Below are 18,861 nucleotides of genomic sequence, written 5' to 3'. Positions count from 1 at the left end.
TTGATATGGTTTACCATAAACAGTTGATATGGTTTACCATAAACAGTTGATATGGTTTACCAGTTGATATGGTTTACCATAAACAGTTGATATGGTTTACCATAAACAGTTGATAGGGTTTACCATAAACAGTTGATATGGTTTACCATAAGCAGTTGACATTAGAATGCAGTTTAAACCAGCTCCAAACTAAACTAAAAAAAATAAACAAATCAAATCAAATCAAATTTATTAGTCACATACACATGGTTGGCAGATGTTAATGCGAGTGTAGCGAAATGCTTGTGCTTCTAGTTCCAACGCAACAATTTCAACGAGTTACAGTTTACATGAAGAAATAAGTCAAATCATTAGGCCCTAATGTATGGAATTTCACATGCCTGGGGATGCAGCCCCATCCACTTGGGAGCCAGGCCCAGCCAATCAGAATGAGTTTTCCCCACAAAAGGGCTTTATTACAGACAGAAACACACCTCAGTTTCATTAGTTGTTGCGTTTATATTTTTGTTATGAAAATATTTTAAATAAATTGCCATTGCGGCCGCGGTGCAATTTAAAACTAGCCCAAAAACCCGAACCCGCGATCACTCCATCTTCACCTCCGACATTGTTTTCAAAGTTAGCCAGAAAACTGCGAACATGGCAACCCGGCGTACGTCTATGTGGATACCAAAGATACGGAAGAAATTGTCGAGTACTTGTACGCAAGTAGCGCATCTCCTCACGTAGCTTGACAAAACAACGCACTTTATGGAGTGCCTTTCTGAAATGATCGCACAAATTCTATCTTGATGTGTAAAATAGTAGCACAAACAGACAAACTATTCCATTCTTATAGTATTTTGCTCTCCTTCCAATCATTGCTTTCATGCCCGGAACGAAAGAGTTTTGGCAGACTTTTTTTTATCGTCAGGCAGTAGAAGGGGCATCTCTTTTGGGGTATCTCTGTAAGAAACAGGAAGAGAAAGGTTAACAGTTTTTGATTCTCGACAAATTCTCTTTATTAATGGTTATTTGTTAGACATTTTCGAAGTTAGATAATGCTAGTAACGACACAGACAACGCAGTGTAACTCGATAGCTTGAATGTCTAGCTAGTTAGCCAACGTTAGCTCAATAGCATCATCACATTACACACACATACTCGTTTATATTGTAGCTAGTTGCACGGCGTATATTTAGTAAGGGAGAGTCCAAAAATACTGACAAAGATCGAAGTAGTTATTCCTCGCTCTGTCTAGCACTACATAATAGGGGTCGTTTCATAGCTAGCCACCACATGACTAAAAAAGCAATATAAAGGATTCACAATTTCACCAGTTGTGGTCGAAGTGAAGCCTGACATTTAACCTCTGACCCCTGTATAGATGACGGTTCATAACTTGTACATCTTTGATCGTAACGGAAGCTGTTTGCACTATGGGGAGTGGAACCGCAAGAAACAGGCCGGCATCTCCAAGGAGGAGGTGAGACAGGAGGCATAACGTGACATACAGGCTTCATAACGCTTCATTCATGCTTCATAGACGTTCAGTTTCATACAAGCTTCATAGTATTTCATACAGGCTTCATAGTGTTTCGTATAGCCTACACAGTGTTTGTAAAGAGTCTTCATAACCAACCATACAGGCTTGTTTCATACAGGCTTTATTATAACAGAAGTGATACAATTGTCTAGACTGGTTTCTCTCTCTCTCTCTCTCTCTCATATCTCTCTCTCTCTCTCAGGAGTTTAAGCTGATGTATGGGATGCTGTTCTCCATTAGATCCTTCTGCAGCAAGATGTCTCCCCTGGATATGTATCCTTCAGAGTGGGTGGTGTGGTATGGGTGGTGTGGTATGGGTGGGTATTGGTGGTGTGGGTGGTATGGGTATATGGTATGTGTTAACATTAGTCTTGTGTGGTCATCCTCCTACATCCTATATTGAACTATTGTAAGTCTGAAGATTTGCTCTGAGTACGAAGGTTCAGTAGCTATGTAGCTTCCTTCACACTGTTAACACAAAGGCCTCCCGGGTGGCGCAGTGGTCTAGGGCACTGCATCGCAGTGCTAGCTGCGCCACCAGAGTCTCTGGGTTCGCGCCCAGGCTCTGCGCAGCCGGCCGCAACCGGGAGGTCCGTGGGGCGACGCACAATTGGCATAGCGTCGTCTGGTTTAGGGAGGGTTTGGCCGGTAGGGATATCCTTGTCTCAGTATGTAAAAATGTAATAAAATGTATGCACTCTACTGTAAGTCGCTCTGGATAAGAGCGTCTGCTAAATGACTAAAATGTAAAATGTAAATGTTATTAACCCTTAACCCCTCTACAGGAAGGATGGCTTCTTGACCTTTCAGACCAGCAAGTATAAACTGCACTACTATGAGACAGCTACTGGCATCAAGATCATAATGAACACAGACCTGGGAGTTCCCAACGCCAGAGAGATACTGCACCAGATATACAGCACCGTAAGCATGGGGGGGGGGTGTAAGAAACCCACTATCTCTCTCTCCCTCGCTTCTCCCTCTGCTTCTCGCTTCTCTCTCTGCTTCTCACTTCTCTCTCTGCTTCTCGCTTCTCTCTCTGCTTCTCGCTTCTCTCTCTGCTTCTCGCTTCTCTCTCTGCTTCTCGCTTCTCTCTCTGCTTCTCTCTCTCCCTCTCTTCTCTCTCTGCTTCTCGCTTCTCTCTCTGCTTCTCACTTCTCTCTCTCTCCCTCGCTTCTCTCCTCTTCTCTCTCTCCCACTCTCACTGTATGTAGAGTACATAGTGAAGAATCCTCTGTGTGTTATAACCTCTGTCTCTCTATTCCAGCTGTATGTAGTATTATAACCTCTGTCTCTCTATTCCAGCTGTATGTAGAGTACATAGTGAAGAATCCTCTGTGTGTTCTTGGGGAGCAGCTGTCCTCTGACCTCTTCTCTACTCGACTGGACCTCTACATCCGAGCCCTGCCGTTCTTCAGCCCCCGCGCTGCATAACACACACACACACACACATTGGGGGGTTGTCTGGGGGAAGTGAGGGGTGTAATCATGTATTTATTTGTTAGTAACATGTCAGAATGTTGGTTGTTGTTAAATAGAACCATTAAACCTGAACAACGTGATGTGATGGCATGTTTCTGTTCTGTGAGAGGAGCCTTTCCATCCTCCACTACGATGGACACACACACACACACACCGAACACACACACACAACACACTGAACACACACACTGAACACACACACACACTGAACACACACACACGCACACACTGAACACACACACACAACACACTGAACACACACACACACACACACACACTGAACACACACAACACACCGAACACACACACACAACACACTGAACACACACACACTGAACACACACACAACACACTGAACGCACACACACACTGAACACACACACACACTGAACACACACACACGCACACACTGAACACACACACACAACACACCGAACACACACACACACAACACACTGAACACACACACTGAACACACACACAACACACTGAACACACACACACTGAACACACACACACTGAACACACACACACACTGAACACACACACAACACACTGAACACACACACAACACACTGAACACACCCACACACACACACAACACACTGAACACACACACACACACACACACAACACACTGAACACACACTAAACACACAGACACACACACACACACACTCTGAACACACACACACACACACACAACACACTGAACACACCCACACACTGAACACACACTAAACACACAGACACACACACACACACACACACACAACACACTGAACACACACACACACACACAACACACTGAACACACACTAAACACACAGACACACACACACACACACACACACTCTGAACACACACACACACACTGAACACACCCACACACACACACAACACACTGAACACACACACACACACAACACACACACACACAACACACTGAACACACACTAAACACACAGACATACACACACACAAAACACTGAACACACACTAAACACACAGACACACACACACACACACACACACTCTGAACACACACACACACACTGAACACACACACACACACTAAACCCAACCCCCCCCACACACACACACACTAAACCCAACCCCCCCCACACACACACACCCACTAAACCCAACCCCCCACACACAACACACTGAACACACCCACCCACTAAACCCAACCCCCCCACACACAGACACACTCTGAACACACACTCTGAACACACACACACTGAACACACTCTGAACACACACACACACACACACACTAAACCCAACCCCCCCCACACACACACACACTAAACCCAACCCCCCACCCACACACACACACTAACCCCCCCCCCCACACACACACTAAACCCCCCCCCCCCCCCCACACACACACACTAAACCCAACCCCGCACACACAACACACACACCCACCCACTAAACCCAACCCCCCACACACAGACACACCGAACACACACTCTGAACACACACACACTGAACACACAGACACACCGAACACACACACTGAACACACACTGAACACACACTGGAAACTTTGTATTAGTTACAACCTTTTGATTACTCAGGTCATTAAATGGCTGATTAAGGGTGATAACACCATCACTGTTGACCTCTGACCTTGGGGGTTCTGGGTAACAGGACGTGTTACCGTGGTGATCGGGGGCGTATTATGGGATATCACTTTAATTCCCGGAATATACAGTGCTGTGAAAAAGTATTTGCCCCCCCCCCCCCTTCCTGATTTCTTATTTTTTTGCACATTTGTCACATTTAAATGTTTCAGATCAAACAAATTTACATATTACACAGATAACAAGTAAACACAAAATGCAGTTAAGTGATGAATTTATTTATTAAGGTAAAAAGCTATCCGGACCTTCATGGCCCTACGTGACGAAGTAATTGCCCCCTAAACCTAATAACTGGTTGTTCCACCCTCACCAGCCTCACCACCCTCACCAGCCTCACCAGCCTCAGCAGCCTCACCACCCTCACCAGCCTCACCACCCTCACCACCCTCACCACCCTCACCAGCCTCACCACCCTCACCAGCCTCAGCAGCCTCACCACCCTCACCAGCCTCAGCAGCCTCACCAGCCTCGCCAGCCTCGCCAGCCTCACCACCCTCACCAGCCTCACCACCCTCACCAGCCTCAGCAGCCTCACCACCCTCACCAGCCTCACCACCCTCAGCAGCCTCACCACCCTCAGCAGCCTCACCAGCCTCACCACCCTCACCAGCCTCACCAGCCTCACCACCCTCACCACCCTCACCAGCCTCACCAGCCTCACCAGCCTCACCACCCTCACCAGCCTCACCACCCTCACCAGCCTCAGCAGCCTCACCACCCTCACCAGCCTCGCCAGCCTCGCCAGCCTCACCACCCTCACCAGCCTCAGCAGCCTCACCACCCTCACCAGCCTCACCACCCTCACCAGCCTCAGCAGCCTCACCACCCTCACCAGCCTCACCACCCTCAGCAGCCTCACCACCCTCAGCAGCCTCAGCACCCTCACCAGCCTCACCAGCCTCACCAGCCTCACCACCCTCACCACCCTCACCAGCCTCACCACCCTCACCACCCTCACCAGCCTCACCACCCTCACCACCCTCAGCAGCCTCTGCACCCTCACCACCCTCACCACCCTCACCACCCTCAGCAGCCTCACCACCCTCACCACCCTCACCACCCTCAGCAGCCTCACCAGCCTCACCAGCCTCACCAGCCTCACCAGCCTCACCACCCTCACCACCCTCACCACCCTCACCAGCCTCACCACCCTCAGCACCCTCAGCAGCCTCAGCACCCTCACCACCCTCACCACCCTCAGCACCCTCACCACCCTCACCACCCTCAGCAGCCTCAGCACCCTCACCACCCTCAGCAGCCTCACCACCCTCACCAGCCTCACCAGCCTCACCACCCTCACCAGCCTCACCACCCTCACCACCCTCACCACCCTCACCACCCTCACCAGCCTCACCACCCTCACCAGCCTCACCACCCTCACCACCCTCACCAGCCTCACCAGCCTCACCACCCTCACCACCCTCACCAGCCTCACCACCCTCACCACCCTCACCAGCCTCACCACCCTCACCACCCTCACCAGCCTCACCACCCTCACCAGCCTCACCACCCTCACCAGCCTCACCACCCTCACCACCCTCACCAGCCTCACCACCCTCAGCACCCTCACCACCCTCACCACCCTCACCACCCTCACCAGCCTCACCACCCTCACCACCCTCACCAGCCTCACCAGCCTCACCACCCTCACCACCCTCACCAGCCTCACCACCCTCACCAGCCTCACCAGCCTCACCACCCTCACCACCCTCACCAGCCTCAGCAGCCTCACCACCCTCACCAGCCTCACCACCCTCAGCAGCCTCACCACCCTCACCAGCCTCACCAGCCTCACCACCCTCACCAGCCTCAGCAGCAACAACTGCAATCAAGAGTTTGTGATATCTGGCAATGGGTCTTTCACATCGCTGTGGAGGAATTTTGGCCCACTCTTCTTTGCAGAATTGTTTTAATTCAGCCACATTGGAGGGTTTTCGAGCACGAACCGCCTTTTTAAGGTCACGCCACAGCGTCTCAATCAGATTCAAGTCCGGACTTTGACTAGGCCACTCCAAAACCTTCATTTTGGGTTTTTTGAAGCCATTCAGAGGTGGACTTGCTGGTGTGTTTTGGATCGTTGTCCTGCTGCAGAACACAAGTGCGCTTCAGCTTGAGGTCACGACCTGGTGGCCCGTTATTCTCCCTCAGGATGTTTTGGTAGAGAGCAGAATTCATGGTTCCATCAATCACAGCAAGTCGTCCAGGTCCTGAAGCGGCAAAGCAACCCCAGACCATCACACTACAGCGACCATCACTATCACCACCATCACTACCACCACCATATTGGACTGTTGGTATGATATGTTACTTTTACGCCAGATGTAACGGGACGCACAACTTCCAAAAAGTTAAACTTTTGTCTCGTCAGTCCACAGAATATTTTCCCAAAAGTCTTGGGGATCATCAAGATGTTTTTTGCCCAAAGTGAGACGAGCCTTTTATGTTCTTTTTGGTCAACAGTGGTTTTCACCTTGGAACTCTGTTATGGAGGCCATTCTTGCCCAGTCTCTTCTGGTCATGAACCCTGACCTTAACTGAGGCCTGCAGTTCTTTAGATGTTGTTGTGGGTTATTTTTGTGACCTCTTGGATGAGTGGTCGCTGTGCTCTTGGGGTAATGTTGGTAGGCCACTCCTGAGAAAGGTTCACCACTGTTCAAAATGTCCTCATTTGTGGATAATGGCTCTCACCGTGGTTCGCTGGAGTCCCTAAAGCTTTAGAAATGGCTTTGTAAACCCTTTCCAGACTGATAGATATCAATTACTTTGTTTCTCATCTGTTCCTGTTTTTCTTTGGATTGTGGCATGATGTCTTGCTTTTTGAGGTCTTTTGTCCTACTTCACTTTGTCAGACAGCTTCTATTGAAGTGATTTCTGTATTTAACAGGTCTGGCAGTAATCAGGCCTGGGTGTGGCTGGTGAAATTGAACTCAGCTTTACAAAACATGTGATTAACCACAGTAAATTCATGATTTAACAAGGGGGGAGGCAATTACTTTGTCACGTAGGGCCATGAAGGTCCAGATAGCTTTTTTCCCTTAATAAATAAAATCATCACTTAAAAACTGCATTTTGTGTTTACTTGGGTTATCTTTGTGTAATATCTAAATTAGTTTGATGATCTGAAACATTTAAGTGTGACAAATGTGCAAAACAATAAGAAATCAGGAAGAGGGAAAATACTTTTTCACAGCGCTGTATATCTGTGGCGGTCAGTGCCGTTTATGATGAGGGAGGACGGTTTATTTATTCATAAGCATGGCCTTATTTACAACATAGGTGCACGCAGGACAAGAGAAATATTTGAGGTGACCGTGACACATTCAAAACCACCTCTCACACTGGCCTGCGTCTAGCTGATCTAGGCTGTCATCATTAGTCCAACAGTCGCAAACGAGAGTTTCTATTGGACAAATTCAGGTATGTTTATCCCCGTTTTGTTCCGTTTGCTTCCGTTTAAGAAACTTAACAGAATCGTCTTCAATGAATACACCCCTGATCACGTGTAAACACAGTTCACTTTCATAGCTGTATTCCTTCCCGCATCTATACGGTCTCCTCTCACCTTTTCCCTTATCTTGTGGACTTCAATGCACAACACATCAGCCCGTATGTGGCCAGGAGAAAAAACCTTTCCAAGTCAAACCATGTCATAATTGCTACACACAGCCTATATTGTTGTCACCATATTAGCTAAAGTAACGTCATAGTCAACATAGCTAATAGAACTAACGCGTTAGTAAACCCTGTGGCAATAAATTAATAAAACCAAAAGCTTTCCTTGACTTGGAAGGGTTCCAGTGTTGTGTTGGATAGTCATAGCCAGCTAGCTAACATAGCATCCCTCTGTCACAGCCAGCTAGCTAACATAGCATCCCTCTGTCACAGCCAGCTAGCTAACATAGCATCCCTCTGTCACAGCCAGCTAGCTAACATAGCATCCCTCTGTCATAGCCAGCTAGCTAACATAGCATCCCTCTGTCACAGCCAGCTAGCTAACATAGCATCCCTCTGTCATAGCCAGCTAGCTAACATAGCATCCCTCTGTCACAGCCAGCTAGCTAACATAGCATCCCTCTGTTATAGCCAGCTAGCTAACATAGCATCCCTCTGTCATAGCCAGCCAGCTAACATAGCATCCCTCTGTCATAGCCAGCTAGCTAACATAGCATCCCTCTGTCACAGCCAGCTAGCTAACATAGCATCCCTCTGTCATAGCCAGCTAGCTAACACAGCATCCCTCTGTCACAGCCAGCTAGCTAACATAGCATCCCTCTGTTATAGCCAGCTAGCTAACATAGCATCCCTCTGTCATAGCCAGCTAGCTAACATAGCATCCCTCTGTTATAGCCAGCTAGCTAACATAGCATCCCTCTGTCATAGCCAGCTAGCTAACATAGCATCCCTCTGTCATAGCCAGCTAGCTAACATAGCATCCCTCTGTCACAGCCAGCTAGCTAACATAGCATCCCTCTGTCATAGCCAGCTAGCTAACATAGCATCCCTCTGTCATAGCCAGCTAGCTAACATGGCATCCCTCTGTTATAGCCAGCTAGCTAACATAGCACCCCTATGTTATAGCCAGCTAGCTTACATAGCATGCCTCTGTTATAGCCAGCTAGCTAACATAGCATCCCTCTGTCATAGCCAGCTAGCTAACATAGCATCCCTCTGTTATAGCCAGCTAGCTAACATAGCATCCCTCTGTCATAGCCAGCTAGCTAACATAGCATCCCTCTGTCATAGCCAGCTAGCTAACATAGCATCCCTCTGTTATAGCCAGCTAGCTAACATAGCATCCCTCTGTTATAGCCAGCTAGCTAACATAGCATCCCTCTGTCATAGCCAGCTAGCTAACATAGCATCCCTCTGTCATAGCCAGCTAGCTAACATAGCATCCCTCTGTCATAGCCAGCTAGCTAACATAGCATCCCTCTGAGTAGGCTTAGCTAGCTAGCTGCATGTGCTAGCTAAGTTAATGAAACTGAAAGTGAAAAAAAATTACACTCTTGCTAATCCTTTTTTGAAGAAATGATTTTGTTCAAAACTGTTCAACTATTGTCTCTCTCTTTGAGTCAACTACTCACCATGTTTTAAACACTGCAGTGCTAGCTAGCTGTAGCTTATGCTTTCAGTACTAGATTCATTCTCTGATCCTTTGATTGGGTGGATAACATGTCAGTTCATGTTGCAAGAGCTCTGATAGGTTGGAGGACGTCCTCTACAAGTTGTCATAATTACCGTGTAAGTCTATGGAAGAGGGTGAGAACCATGAGCCTCCTAGGTTTTGTATTGAATTCAATGTACCAAGAGGAGGACAGAAGCTAGCTGTCCTCCTGCTACAACATGGTGCTACCCTACAGAGTGCTGTTGAGGCTACTGTAGACCTTCATTGCAAAACAGTGTGTTTAAATCAATTATATGTTGGCGTGAATATATTTGGTATAGTTTTATCTAAAAAGGATAACTTTAATGTTTTACAATTTTAATTTTTATGACATTCACTGAGGATGATCCTCCCCTTCCTCCTCTGAGGAGCCTCCACTGATGTGTCGAGTGCCTTCGGAAAGTATTCAGACCCCTTGACTTATTCCACATTTTGTTACGTTACAGACTTAAATTCTAAAATTGATTAAATTACATGTTTTCCTAATCAATCTACACACAATACCCCAGAATGACAAAGCAAAAAGAGGTTTTTAGATGAATTTACATACATATTCAGACTCTATGATATAAGACTCGAAATTGAGCTCAGGTGCATCCTGTTTCCGTTGATCATCCTTGAGATGTTTCTACAACTTGATTGGAGTCCACCTGTGGTAAATTCAATTGATTGGACATGATTTGGAAAGGCACACACCTGTCTATATAAGGTCCCACAGTTGACAGTGCATGTCAGAGCAAAAACCAAGCCATGAGGTCGAAGGAATTGTCCATAGATCTCTGAGACAGGATTGTGTCGAGGCACAGATCTGGGGAAGGGTACCAAACGAAACGGTTGCAGCATTGAAGGTCCCCAAGAACACAGTGGCCTCCATCATTCTTAAATGGAAGAAGTTTGGAACCACCAAGACTCTTCCTAGACCTGGCCGCCCGGCCAAACTAAGCAATCGGGGTAGAATGGCCTTGGTCAGGGAGGTGACCAGGAACCCAATGGTCACTCTGACAGAGCTCCAGAGTTCCTTTGTGGAGATGGGAGAACCTTCAAGAAGGACAACCATCTCTGCATCCACCAATCAGGCCTTTATGGTACAGTGGCCAGACGGAAGCCACTCCTCAGTAAAAAGCACATGAAAGCCTGCTTAGAGTTTGCCAAAAGGCACCTAAAGACTCTCAGACCATGAGAAACAAGATTCTCTGGTCTGATGAAACAAAGCTTGAACGCTTTGGCCTGAATGCCAAGCGTCACGTCTGGAGGAAACCTGGCACCATCCCTACTATGAAGCATGGTGGTGGCAGCATCATGCTGTGGGGATATTTTTCAGCGGCAGGTACTGGGAGACTAGTCAGGATGGAGGGAAAGATGAACAGAGCAAAGTACACAGAGATCCTTGATGAAAACCTGCTCCAGAGCACTCAGGACCTCAGACTGGTGCGAAGGTTCACCTTCCAACAGGACAACGACACTAAGCACACAGCCAAGATAACGCAGGACAAGATGAATATGTAATTTTTCTATCACAGCACACAGCCAAGACAATGCAGGAGTGGCTTCCGGACAAGTCTCTGAATGTCCTTGAGTGTCCCAGCCAGACCCCGGACTTGAACCGACTCGAACATCTCTGGAGTTACCTGAAAATAGCTGTGCAGCGACGCTCCCCATCCAACCTGACAGAGCTTGAGAGGATCTGCAGAGAAGAATGGGAGAAACTCCCCAAATACAGGTGTGCCAAGCTTGTAGCATCATACCCAAGAGGAACTCAAGGCTGAAATCACTGCCAAAGGTGCTTCAACAAAGTACTGAGTAAAGGGTCTGAATACTTATGTCAATGTGATATTGCAGTTTTTTATTTTTAATACATTAGCAAAAAATTAGCAAAAAACAGTTTTTGCTTTGTCATTGTGGGGTATTGTGATGTCATTAGGGGGTATTGTGATGTCATTATGGGGTATTGTGTGTAGATTGATGAGGGGGAAAAAACGATTTAATCAATTTTAGAATAAGGCTGTAAAGTAATACAATTTGGAGAAAGTCAATGGGTCTGAATACTTTCCCAATGCCCTGTATTTATATATACACTACCGGTCAAATGTTTTACAACACCCTACTCATTCAAGGTTTTTCTTTATTTTTACTATTTTCTACATTGTGGAGGTTGGGGGTGATTGTGGAGGCCAGGTCATCTGATGCAGCACTCCATCAGTCTCCTTCTTGGTCAAATAGTGCTTTTTCAATTCCTCATCAATCCACAGGGATTTAACCGATTTTACAGTCATTTTTTTTATAGGTGCAAGATTATTAGTAACTGGGATAAGTAGTTTCATAAATGTGTTAAATGGAGTGTCTGGTTGCTCCTCATTACACACATCAGACAAGCAAATATTATTTACATCAACAACATAGGAATCACTACAAAACGTATTGTATGACCTCTTACACACCTACTGTATATGTGGCCCAGCCTTGATCAAATCAAATCTTATTTGTCACATGCGCCAAATACAACAAGTGTAGACCTTACCATGAAATGCTGACTTACAAGCCCTTAACCAACAATGCAGTTCAAGAAATAGTTAAGAAAATATTTACTAAATAAACTAAAGTAACAATAACAATACCGAGGCTATATACAGGGGGTACCGGTACACTCCTCTGGCACCACCTAGTATATACAGGGGGTACCGGTACACTCCTCTGGCACCACCTAGTATATACAGGGGGTACCGGTACAGTCCTCTGACACCACCTAGTATATACAGGGGGTACCGGTACAGTCCTCTGACACCACCTAGTATATACAGGGGGTACCGGTACAGTCCTCTGACACCACCTAGTATATACAGGGGGTACCGGTACAGTCCTCTGGCACCACCTAGTATATACAGGGGGTACCGGTACAGTCCTCTGACACCACCTAGTATATACAGGGGGTACCGGTACAGTCCTCTGACACCACCTAGTATATACAGGGGGTACCGGTACAGTCCTCTGACACCACCTAGTATATACAGGGGGTACCGGTACAGTCCTCTGACACCACCTAGTATATACAGGGGGTACCGGTACAGTCCTCTGACACCACCTAGTATATACAGGGGGTACCGGTACAGTCCTCTGACACCACCTAGTATATACAGGGGGTACCGGTACACTCCTCTGACACCACCTAGTATATACAGGGGGTACCGGTACAGTCCTCTGGCACCACCTAGTATATACAGGGGGTACCGGTACAGTCCTCTGACACCACCTAGTATATACAGGGGGTACCGGTACAGTCCTCTGGCACCACCTAGTATATACAGGGGGTACCGGTACAGTCCTCTGGCACCACCTAGTATATACAGGGGGTACCGGTACAGTCCTCTGACACCACCTAGTATATACAGGGGGTACCGGTACAGTCCTCTGACACCACCTAGTATATACAGGGGCAAGAAAAAGTATGTGAACTCTTTGGAAATACCTGGATTTCTGCATAAATTGGTTGTAACATTTGATCTGATCTTCATCTAGGTCACAACAACAGACAAACACAGTGTGATTAAACTAATAACACACAGACAATTATATGTCTTTATTGAACACACCGTGTAAACATTCACAGTGCATGGTGGGAAAGGTATGTGAACCCTTGGATTCAATAACTGGTTGACCCTCCTTTGGCAGCAATAACCTCAACCAAACGTTTTCTGTAGTTGCGGATCAGACCTGCACAAAGGTCAGGAGGAATTTTGGACCATTCCTCTTTACAAAACTGTTTAAGTTCAGCAATATTCTTGGGATCTCTGGTGTGAACCGCTCCCTCGAGGTCATGCCACAGCGTCTCAATCGGGTTGAGGTCAGGACTCTGACTGGGCCACTCCAGAAGGTTGAGGTCAGGACTCTGACTGGGCCGCTCCAGAAGGTTGAGGTCAGGACTCTGACTGGACCACTCCAGAAGGTTGAGGTCAGGACTCTGACTGGGCCGCTCCAGAAGGTTGAGGTCAGGACTCTGACTGGGCCACTCCAGAAGGTTGAGGTCAGGACTCTGACTGGGCCGCTCCAGAAGGTTGAGGTCAGGACTCTGACTGGACCACTCCAGAAGGTTGAGGTCAGGACTCTGACTGGGCCGCTCCAGAAGGTTGAGGTCAGGACTCTGACTGGGCCACTCCAGAAGGTTGAGGTCAGGACTCTGACTGGGCCGCTCCAGAAGGTTGAGGTCAGGACTCTGACTGGACCACTCCAGAAGGTTGAGGTCAGGACTCTGACTGGGCCGCTCCAGAAGGTTGAGGTCAGGACTCTGACTGGGCCACTCCAGAAGGTTGAGGTCAGGACTCTGACTGGGCCGCTCCAGAAGGTTGAGGTCAGGACTCTGACTGGACCACTCCAGAAGGTTGAGGTCAGGACTCTGACTGGGCCGCTCCAGAAGGTTGAGGTCAGGACTCTGACTGGACCACTCCAGAAGGTTGAGGTCAGGACTCTGACTGGGCCGCTCCAGAAGGTTGAGGTCAGGACTCTGACTGGGCCACTCCAGAAGGTTGAGGTCAGGACTCTGACTGGGCCGCTCCAGAAGGTTGAGGTCAGGACTCCGACTGGACCACTCCAGAAGGTTGAGGTCAGGACTCTGACTGGGCCGCTCCAGAAGGTTGAGGTCAGGACTCTGACTGGGCCACTCCAGAAGGTTGAGGTCAGGACTCTGACTGGGCCACTCCAGAAGGTTGAGGTCAGGACTCTGACTGGGCCACTCCAGAAGGTTGAGGTCAGGACTCTGACTGGGCAACTCCAGAAGGTTGAGGTCAGGACTCTGACTGGGCCGCTCCAGAAGGTTGAGGTCAGGACTCTGACTGGGCCGCTCCAGAAGGTTGAGGTCAGGACTCTGACTGGGCCACTCCAGAAGGTTGAGGTTAGGACTGACTGGGCCACTCCAGAAGGTTGAGGTCAGGACTCTGACTGGGCCACTCCAGAAGGTTGAGGTCAGGACTCTGACTGGGCCACTCCATGGGGTTGAGGTCAGGACTCTGACTGGGCCACTCCAGAAGGTTGAGGTCAGGACTCTGACTGGGCCACTCCAGAAGGTTGAGGTCAGGACTCTGACTGGGCCACTCCAGAAGGTTGAGGTCAGGACTGGGCCACTCCAGAAGGTTGAGGTTAGGACTCTGACTGGGCCACTCCAGAAGGTTGAGGTCAGGACTCTGACTGGGCCGCTCCAGAAGGTTGAGGTCAGGACTCTGACTGGGCCGCTCCAGAAGGTTGAGGTCAGGACTCTGACTGGACCACTCCAGAAGGTTGAGGTCAGGACTCTGACTGGGCCGCTCCAGAAGGTTGAGGTCAGGACTCTGACTGGGCCGCTCCAGAAGGTTGAGGTCAGGACTCTGACTGGGCCGCTCCAGAAGGTTGAGGTCAGGACTCTGACTGGACCGCTCCAGAAGGTTGAGGTCAGGACTCTGACTGGGCCGCTCCAGAAGGTTGAGGTCAGGACTCTGACTGGGCCGCTCCAGAAGGTTGAGGTCAGGACTCTGACTGGACCGCTCCAGAAGGTTGAGGTCAGGACTCTGACTGGGCCGCTCCAGAAGGTTGAGGTCAGGACTCTGACTGGGCCACTCCAGAAGGTTGAGGTCAGGACTCTGACTGGGCCGCTCCAGAAGGTTGAGGTCAGGACTCTGACTGGGCCACTCCAGAAGGTTGAGGTCAGGACTCTGACTGGGCCACTCCAGAAGGTTGAGGTCAGGACTCTGACTGGGCCACTCCAGAAGGTTGAGGTTAGGACTGACTGGGCCACTCCAGAAGGTTGAGGTCAGGACTCTGACTGGGCCACTCCAGAAGGTTGAGGTCAGGACTCTGACTGGGCCACTCCATGGGGTTGAGGTCAGGACTCTGACTGGGCCACTCCATGGGGTTGAGGTCAGGACTCTGACTGGGCCACTCCAGAAGGTTGAGGTCAGGACTCTGACTGGGCCACTCCAGAAGGTTGAGGTCAGGACTCTGACTGGGCCACTCCAGAAGGTTGAGGTCAGGACTGGGCCACTCCAGAAGGTTGAGGTCAGGACTCTGACTGGGCCACTCCAGAAGGTTGAGGTCAGGACTCTGACTGGGCCACTCCAGAAGGTTGAGGTCAGGACTCTGACTGGACCACTCCAGAAGGTTGAGGTCAGGACTCTGACTGGGCCGCTCCAGAAGGTTGAGGTCAGGACTCTGACTGGGCCGCTCCAGAAGGTTGAGGTCAGGACTCTGACTGGACCACTCCAGAAGGTTGAGGTCAGGACTCTGACTGGGCCGCTCCAGAAGGTTGAGGTCAGGACTCTGACTGGGCCGCTCCAGAAGGTTGAGGTCAGGACTCTGACTGGGCCGCTCCAGAAGGTTGAGGTCAGGACTCTGACTGGACCGCTCCAGAAGGTTGAGGTCAGGACTCTGACTGGGCCGCTCCAGAAGGTTGAGGTCAGGACTCTGACTGGGCCGCTCCAGAAGGTTGAGGTCAGGACTCTGACTGGACCACTCCAGAAGGTTGAGGTCAGGACTCTGACTGGGCCGCTCCAGAAGGTTGAGGTCAGGACTCTGACTGGGCCACTCCAGAAGGTTGAGGTCAGGACTCTGACTGGGCCACTCCAGAAGGTTGAGGTCAGGACTCTGACTGGGCCACTCCAGAAGGTTGAGGTCAGGACTCTGACTGGGCCACTCCAGAAGGTTGAGGTCAGGACTCTGACTGGGCCACTCCAGAAGGTTGAGGTTAGGACTGACTGGGCCACTCCAGAAGGTTGAGGTCAGGACTCTGACTGGGCCACTCCAGAAGGTTGAGGTCAGGACTCTGACTGGGCCACTCCATGGGGTTGAGGTCAGGACTCTGACTGGGCCACTCCATGGGGTTGAGGTCAGGACTCTGACTGGGCCACTCCAGAAGGTTGAGGTCAGGACTCTGACTGGGCCACTCCAGAAGGTTGAGGTCAGGACTCTGACTGGGCCACTCCAGAAGGTTGAGGTCAGGACTGGGCCACTCCAGAAGGTTGAGGTTAGGACTCTGACTGGGCCACTCCAGAAGGTTGAGGTCAGGACTCTGACTGGGCCACTCCAGAAGGTTGAGGTCAGGACTCTGACTGGGCCACTCCAGAAGGTTGAGGTCAGGACTCTGACTGGGCCGCTCCAGAAGGTGTATTTTCTTCTGTTGAAGCCATTCTGTTGTTGTCTTGTTGCATCACCCAACTTCTGTTGAGCTTCAATTGGCGGACAGATAGCCTTACATTCTCCTGCAAAATGTCTTGAAAAACTTGGGAATTAGTTTTTCCGTCGATGATAGCAAGCTGTCCAGGCCCTGAGGCAGCAAAGCAGCCCCAAACCATGATGCTCCCTCCACCAGACTTTACAGTTGGGATGAGGTTTTGATGTTGGTGTGCTGTGCCTTTTTCCTCCACATAGTGTTGTGTTCCTTCCAAACAACTCAACTGTAGTTTCATCTGTCCACAGAATATTTTGCCAGTAGAGCTGAGGAACAATCAGGTGCTCTTTTGCAAACTTCAGACGACAGCAATGTTTTTTTGTTTGTTTCAGAAGTGGCTTCTTCCGTGGTGTCCTCCCATGAACACCCTTCTTGTTTAGTGTTTTACGTATCGTAGACTCATCAACAGAGTTAGCATGTTCCAGAGGTTTCTGTAAGTCTTTAGCTGACACACTAGGATTCTTCTTAACCTCATTGAGCGTTCTGCGCTGTGCTCTTGCAGTCGTCTTTGCAGGACGGCCACTCGAGACGATGGTGTTTATGTGATCCATGACCAGCCTTTCAAAGCACTTCATGGCTACCAACATGAGTGCTATTGGGCAGTAGTCATTTTGGCAGGTTACCTTCACTTCCTTGGGCACAGAGACTATGGGGGTCTGCTTGAAACATGTTGGTATTACAGACTCGGTCAGGGAGAGGTTGAAAATGTCAGTGAAGATACTTGCCAGTTGGTCGATGCATGCTCTGAGTGCCTTGGACCCTCTTGCTTGGTAAGCTACTCTGGCTCCCCCAGCCCCTTAGTGGATATAAACCACACAAGGTGGATTTCTTCTCTGGGTGGAACGCAACGACGATGTGGACAAAAGTGCACGCTGCCCCCCAAAAAACTGACTCTACCCTTGCACATGCACACACATCGGTTGACGAAGTGGAGCTTGTAACCACCTTTAATCTCCACAAGAACACCGTCTGATCCCAGTGCAACGTTAAGAAATCGAGTTGGATCTGCTGGCAACTTATATCACAGAACCCAAGCAGATGAGAGACTCTTCTTCAAACAACAATACTGTAATGAAACAGGCAGGAAGCGGGTCTCGAACCCTCGACCTTCTAAGCCCGAAGTCCGGCACGCTATCGACTGTGCCGCAAAAGCATGCTCGAGCGGCAGAGTCGATTTCCGCGCTTATAAACCCAGGGTCGTTACACTACAATAGATCCATCGACCAATCGGTGTGCATCAACCAATTGATCCAATTCTTCACCTATTTCCTTGGCCTTATTTCCTTGGTATTTCCTTTCAGCGCCACCCCAGAGATAACCCCCTTTTATAGGTGTGCTGCTTCCAAGATCCACACCGCACATTTCCAATCCGATATCTTCTTGAGGCGCAGAGTACGCTCCTTCTGTTTCACGGATACACACAGAAAACCACAACAAGCCCACTTCTCGTTACTCTCACCGATGCCACCTCATCCAATGCATACACGATTTTCATAGACAATTCAAACGGATCTCCCAGGTAACAACATCGATTCAAAACCCTCACTCCGACCAAAAAAATAAACCAAAATTATCTTGGATTTACTAGATTCCACTACCACTTTACTTCTCTTGTTTCCTTATATTCACCACCGTAAACCAATCCTTCTCACACCCTCATCTCCACTTGATACGTCATCGGTTTCAAACAGAACACCAGCTTCCGCCATCTTCCCATCTGACTTTCTAACTCATTGGTGAAAGATGATCCTGAGTTTCCCTCTTGAGAAGTATGAGAATCAATCAAAAGATAGCTCTACGCAAATAACACACGTTCGGTTTAACTCGGAAGTTGCGAGTTTCCAATAGCACT

The 18,861-nt window shown here is 49.0% G+C and overlaps 1 protein-coding gene across 2 annotated transcripts; it reads left to right on the top strand.

The window, feature by feature from the left end:
- The first annotated feature begins 861 nt into the window (after positions 1-861).
- On the top strand, positions 862-3,087 carry trappc1 (trafficking protein particle complex subunit 1). Of its 2 annotated transcripts, none has more exons than XM_055901356.1 (5): positions 862-968; positions 1,367-1,465; positions 1,728-1,798; positions 2,311-2,449; positions 2,730-2,824. In XM_055901356.1, exons 2-5 carry the CDS (start codon positions 1,367-1,369, stop codon positions 2,808-2,810), a joined length of 390 nt encoding a protein of 129 aa, XP_055757331.1. In that variant the 5' UTR covers positions 862-968; the 3' UTR covers positions 2,811-2,824. The 2 variants fall into 2 exon arrangements, with proteins under 2 accessions (XP_055757331.1, XP_055757330.1); XM_055901355.1 differs by lacking the exon at positions 2,730-2,824 and adding an exon at positions 2,831-3,087 and having other exon boundaries at positions 863-968.
- The last annotated feature ends 15,774 nt before the right edge of the window (positions 3,088-18,861 follow it).

Source organism: Salvelinus fontinalis, chromosome 36 (genome assembly GCF_029448725.1).
Source record: "Salvelinus fontinalis isolate EN_2023a chromosome 36, ASM2944872v1, whole genome shotgun sequence".
NCBI classification, from domain to species: Eukaryota; Metazoa; Chordata; class Actinopteri; order Salmoniformes; family Salmonidae; genus Salvelinus; species Salvelinus fontinalis.
The sequence above is the reverse complement of the archived record's forward strand: the minus strand, read 5'-3'. Positions and strand labels throughout refer to the sequence as shown.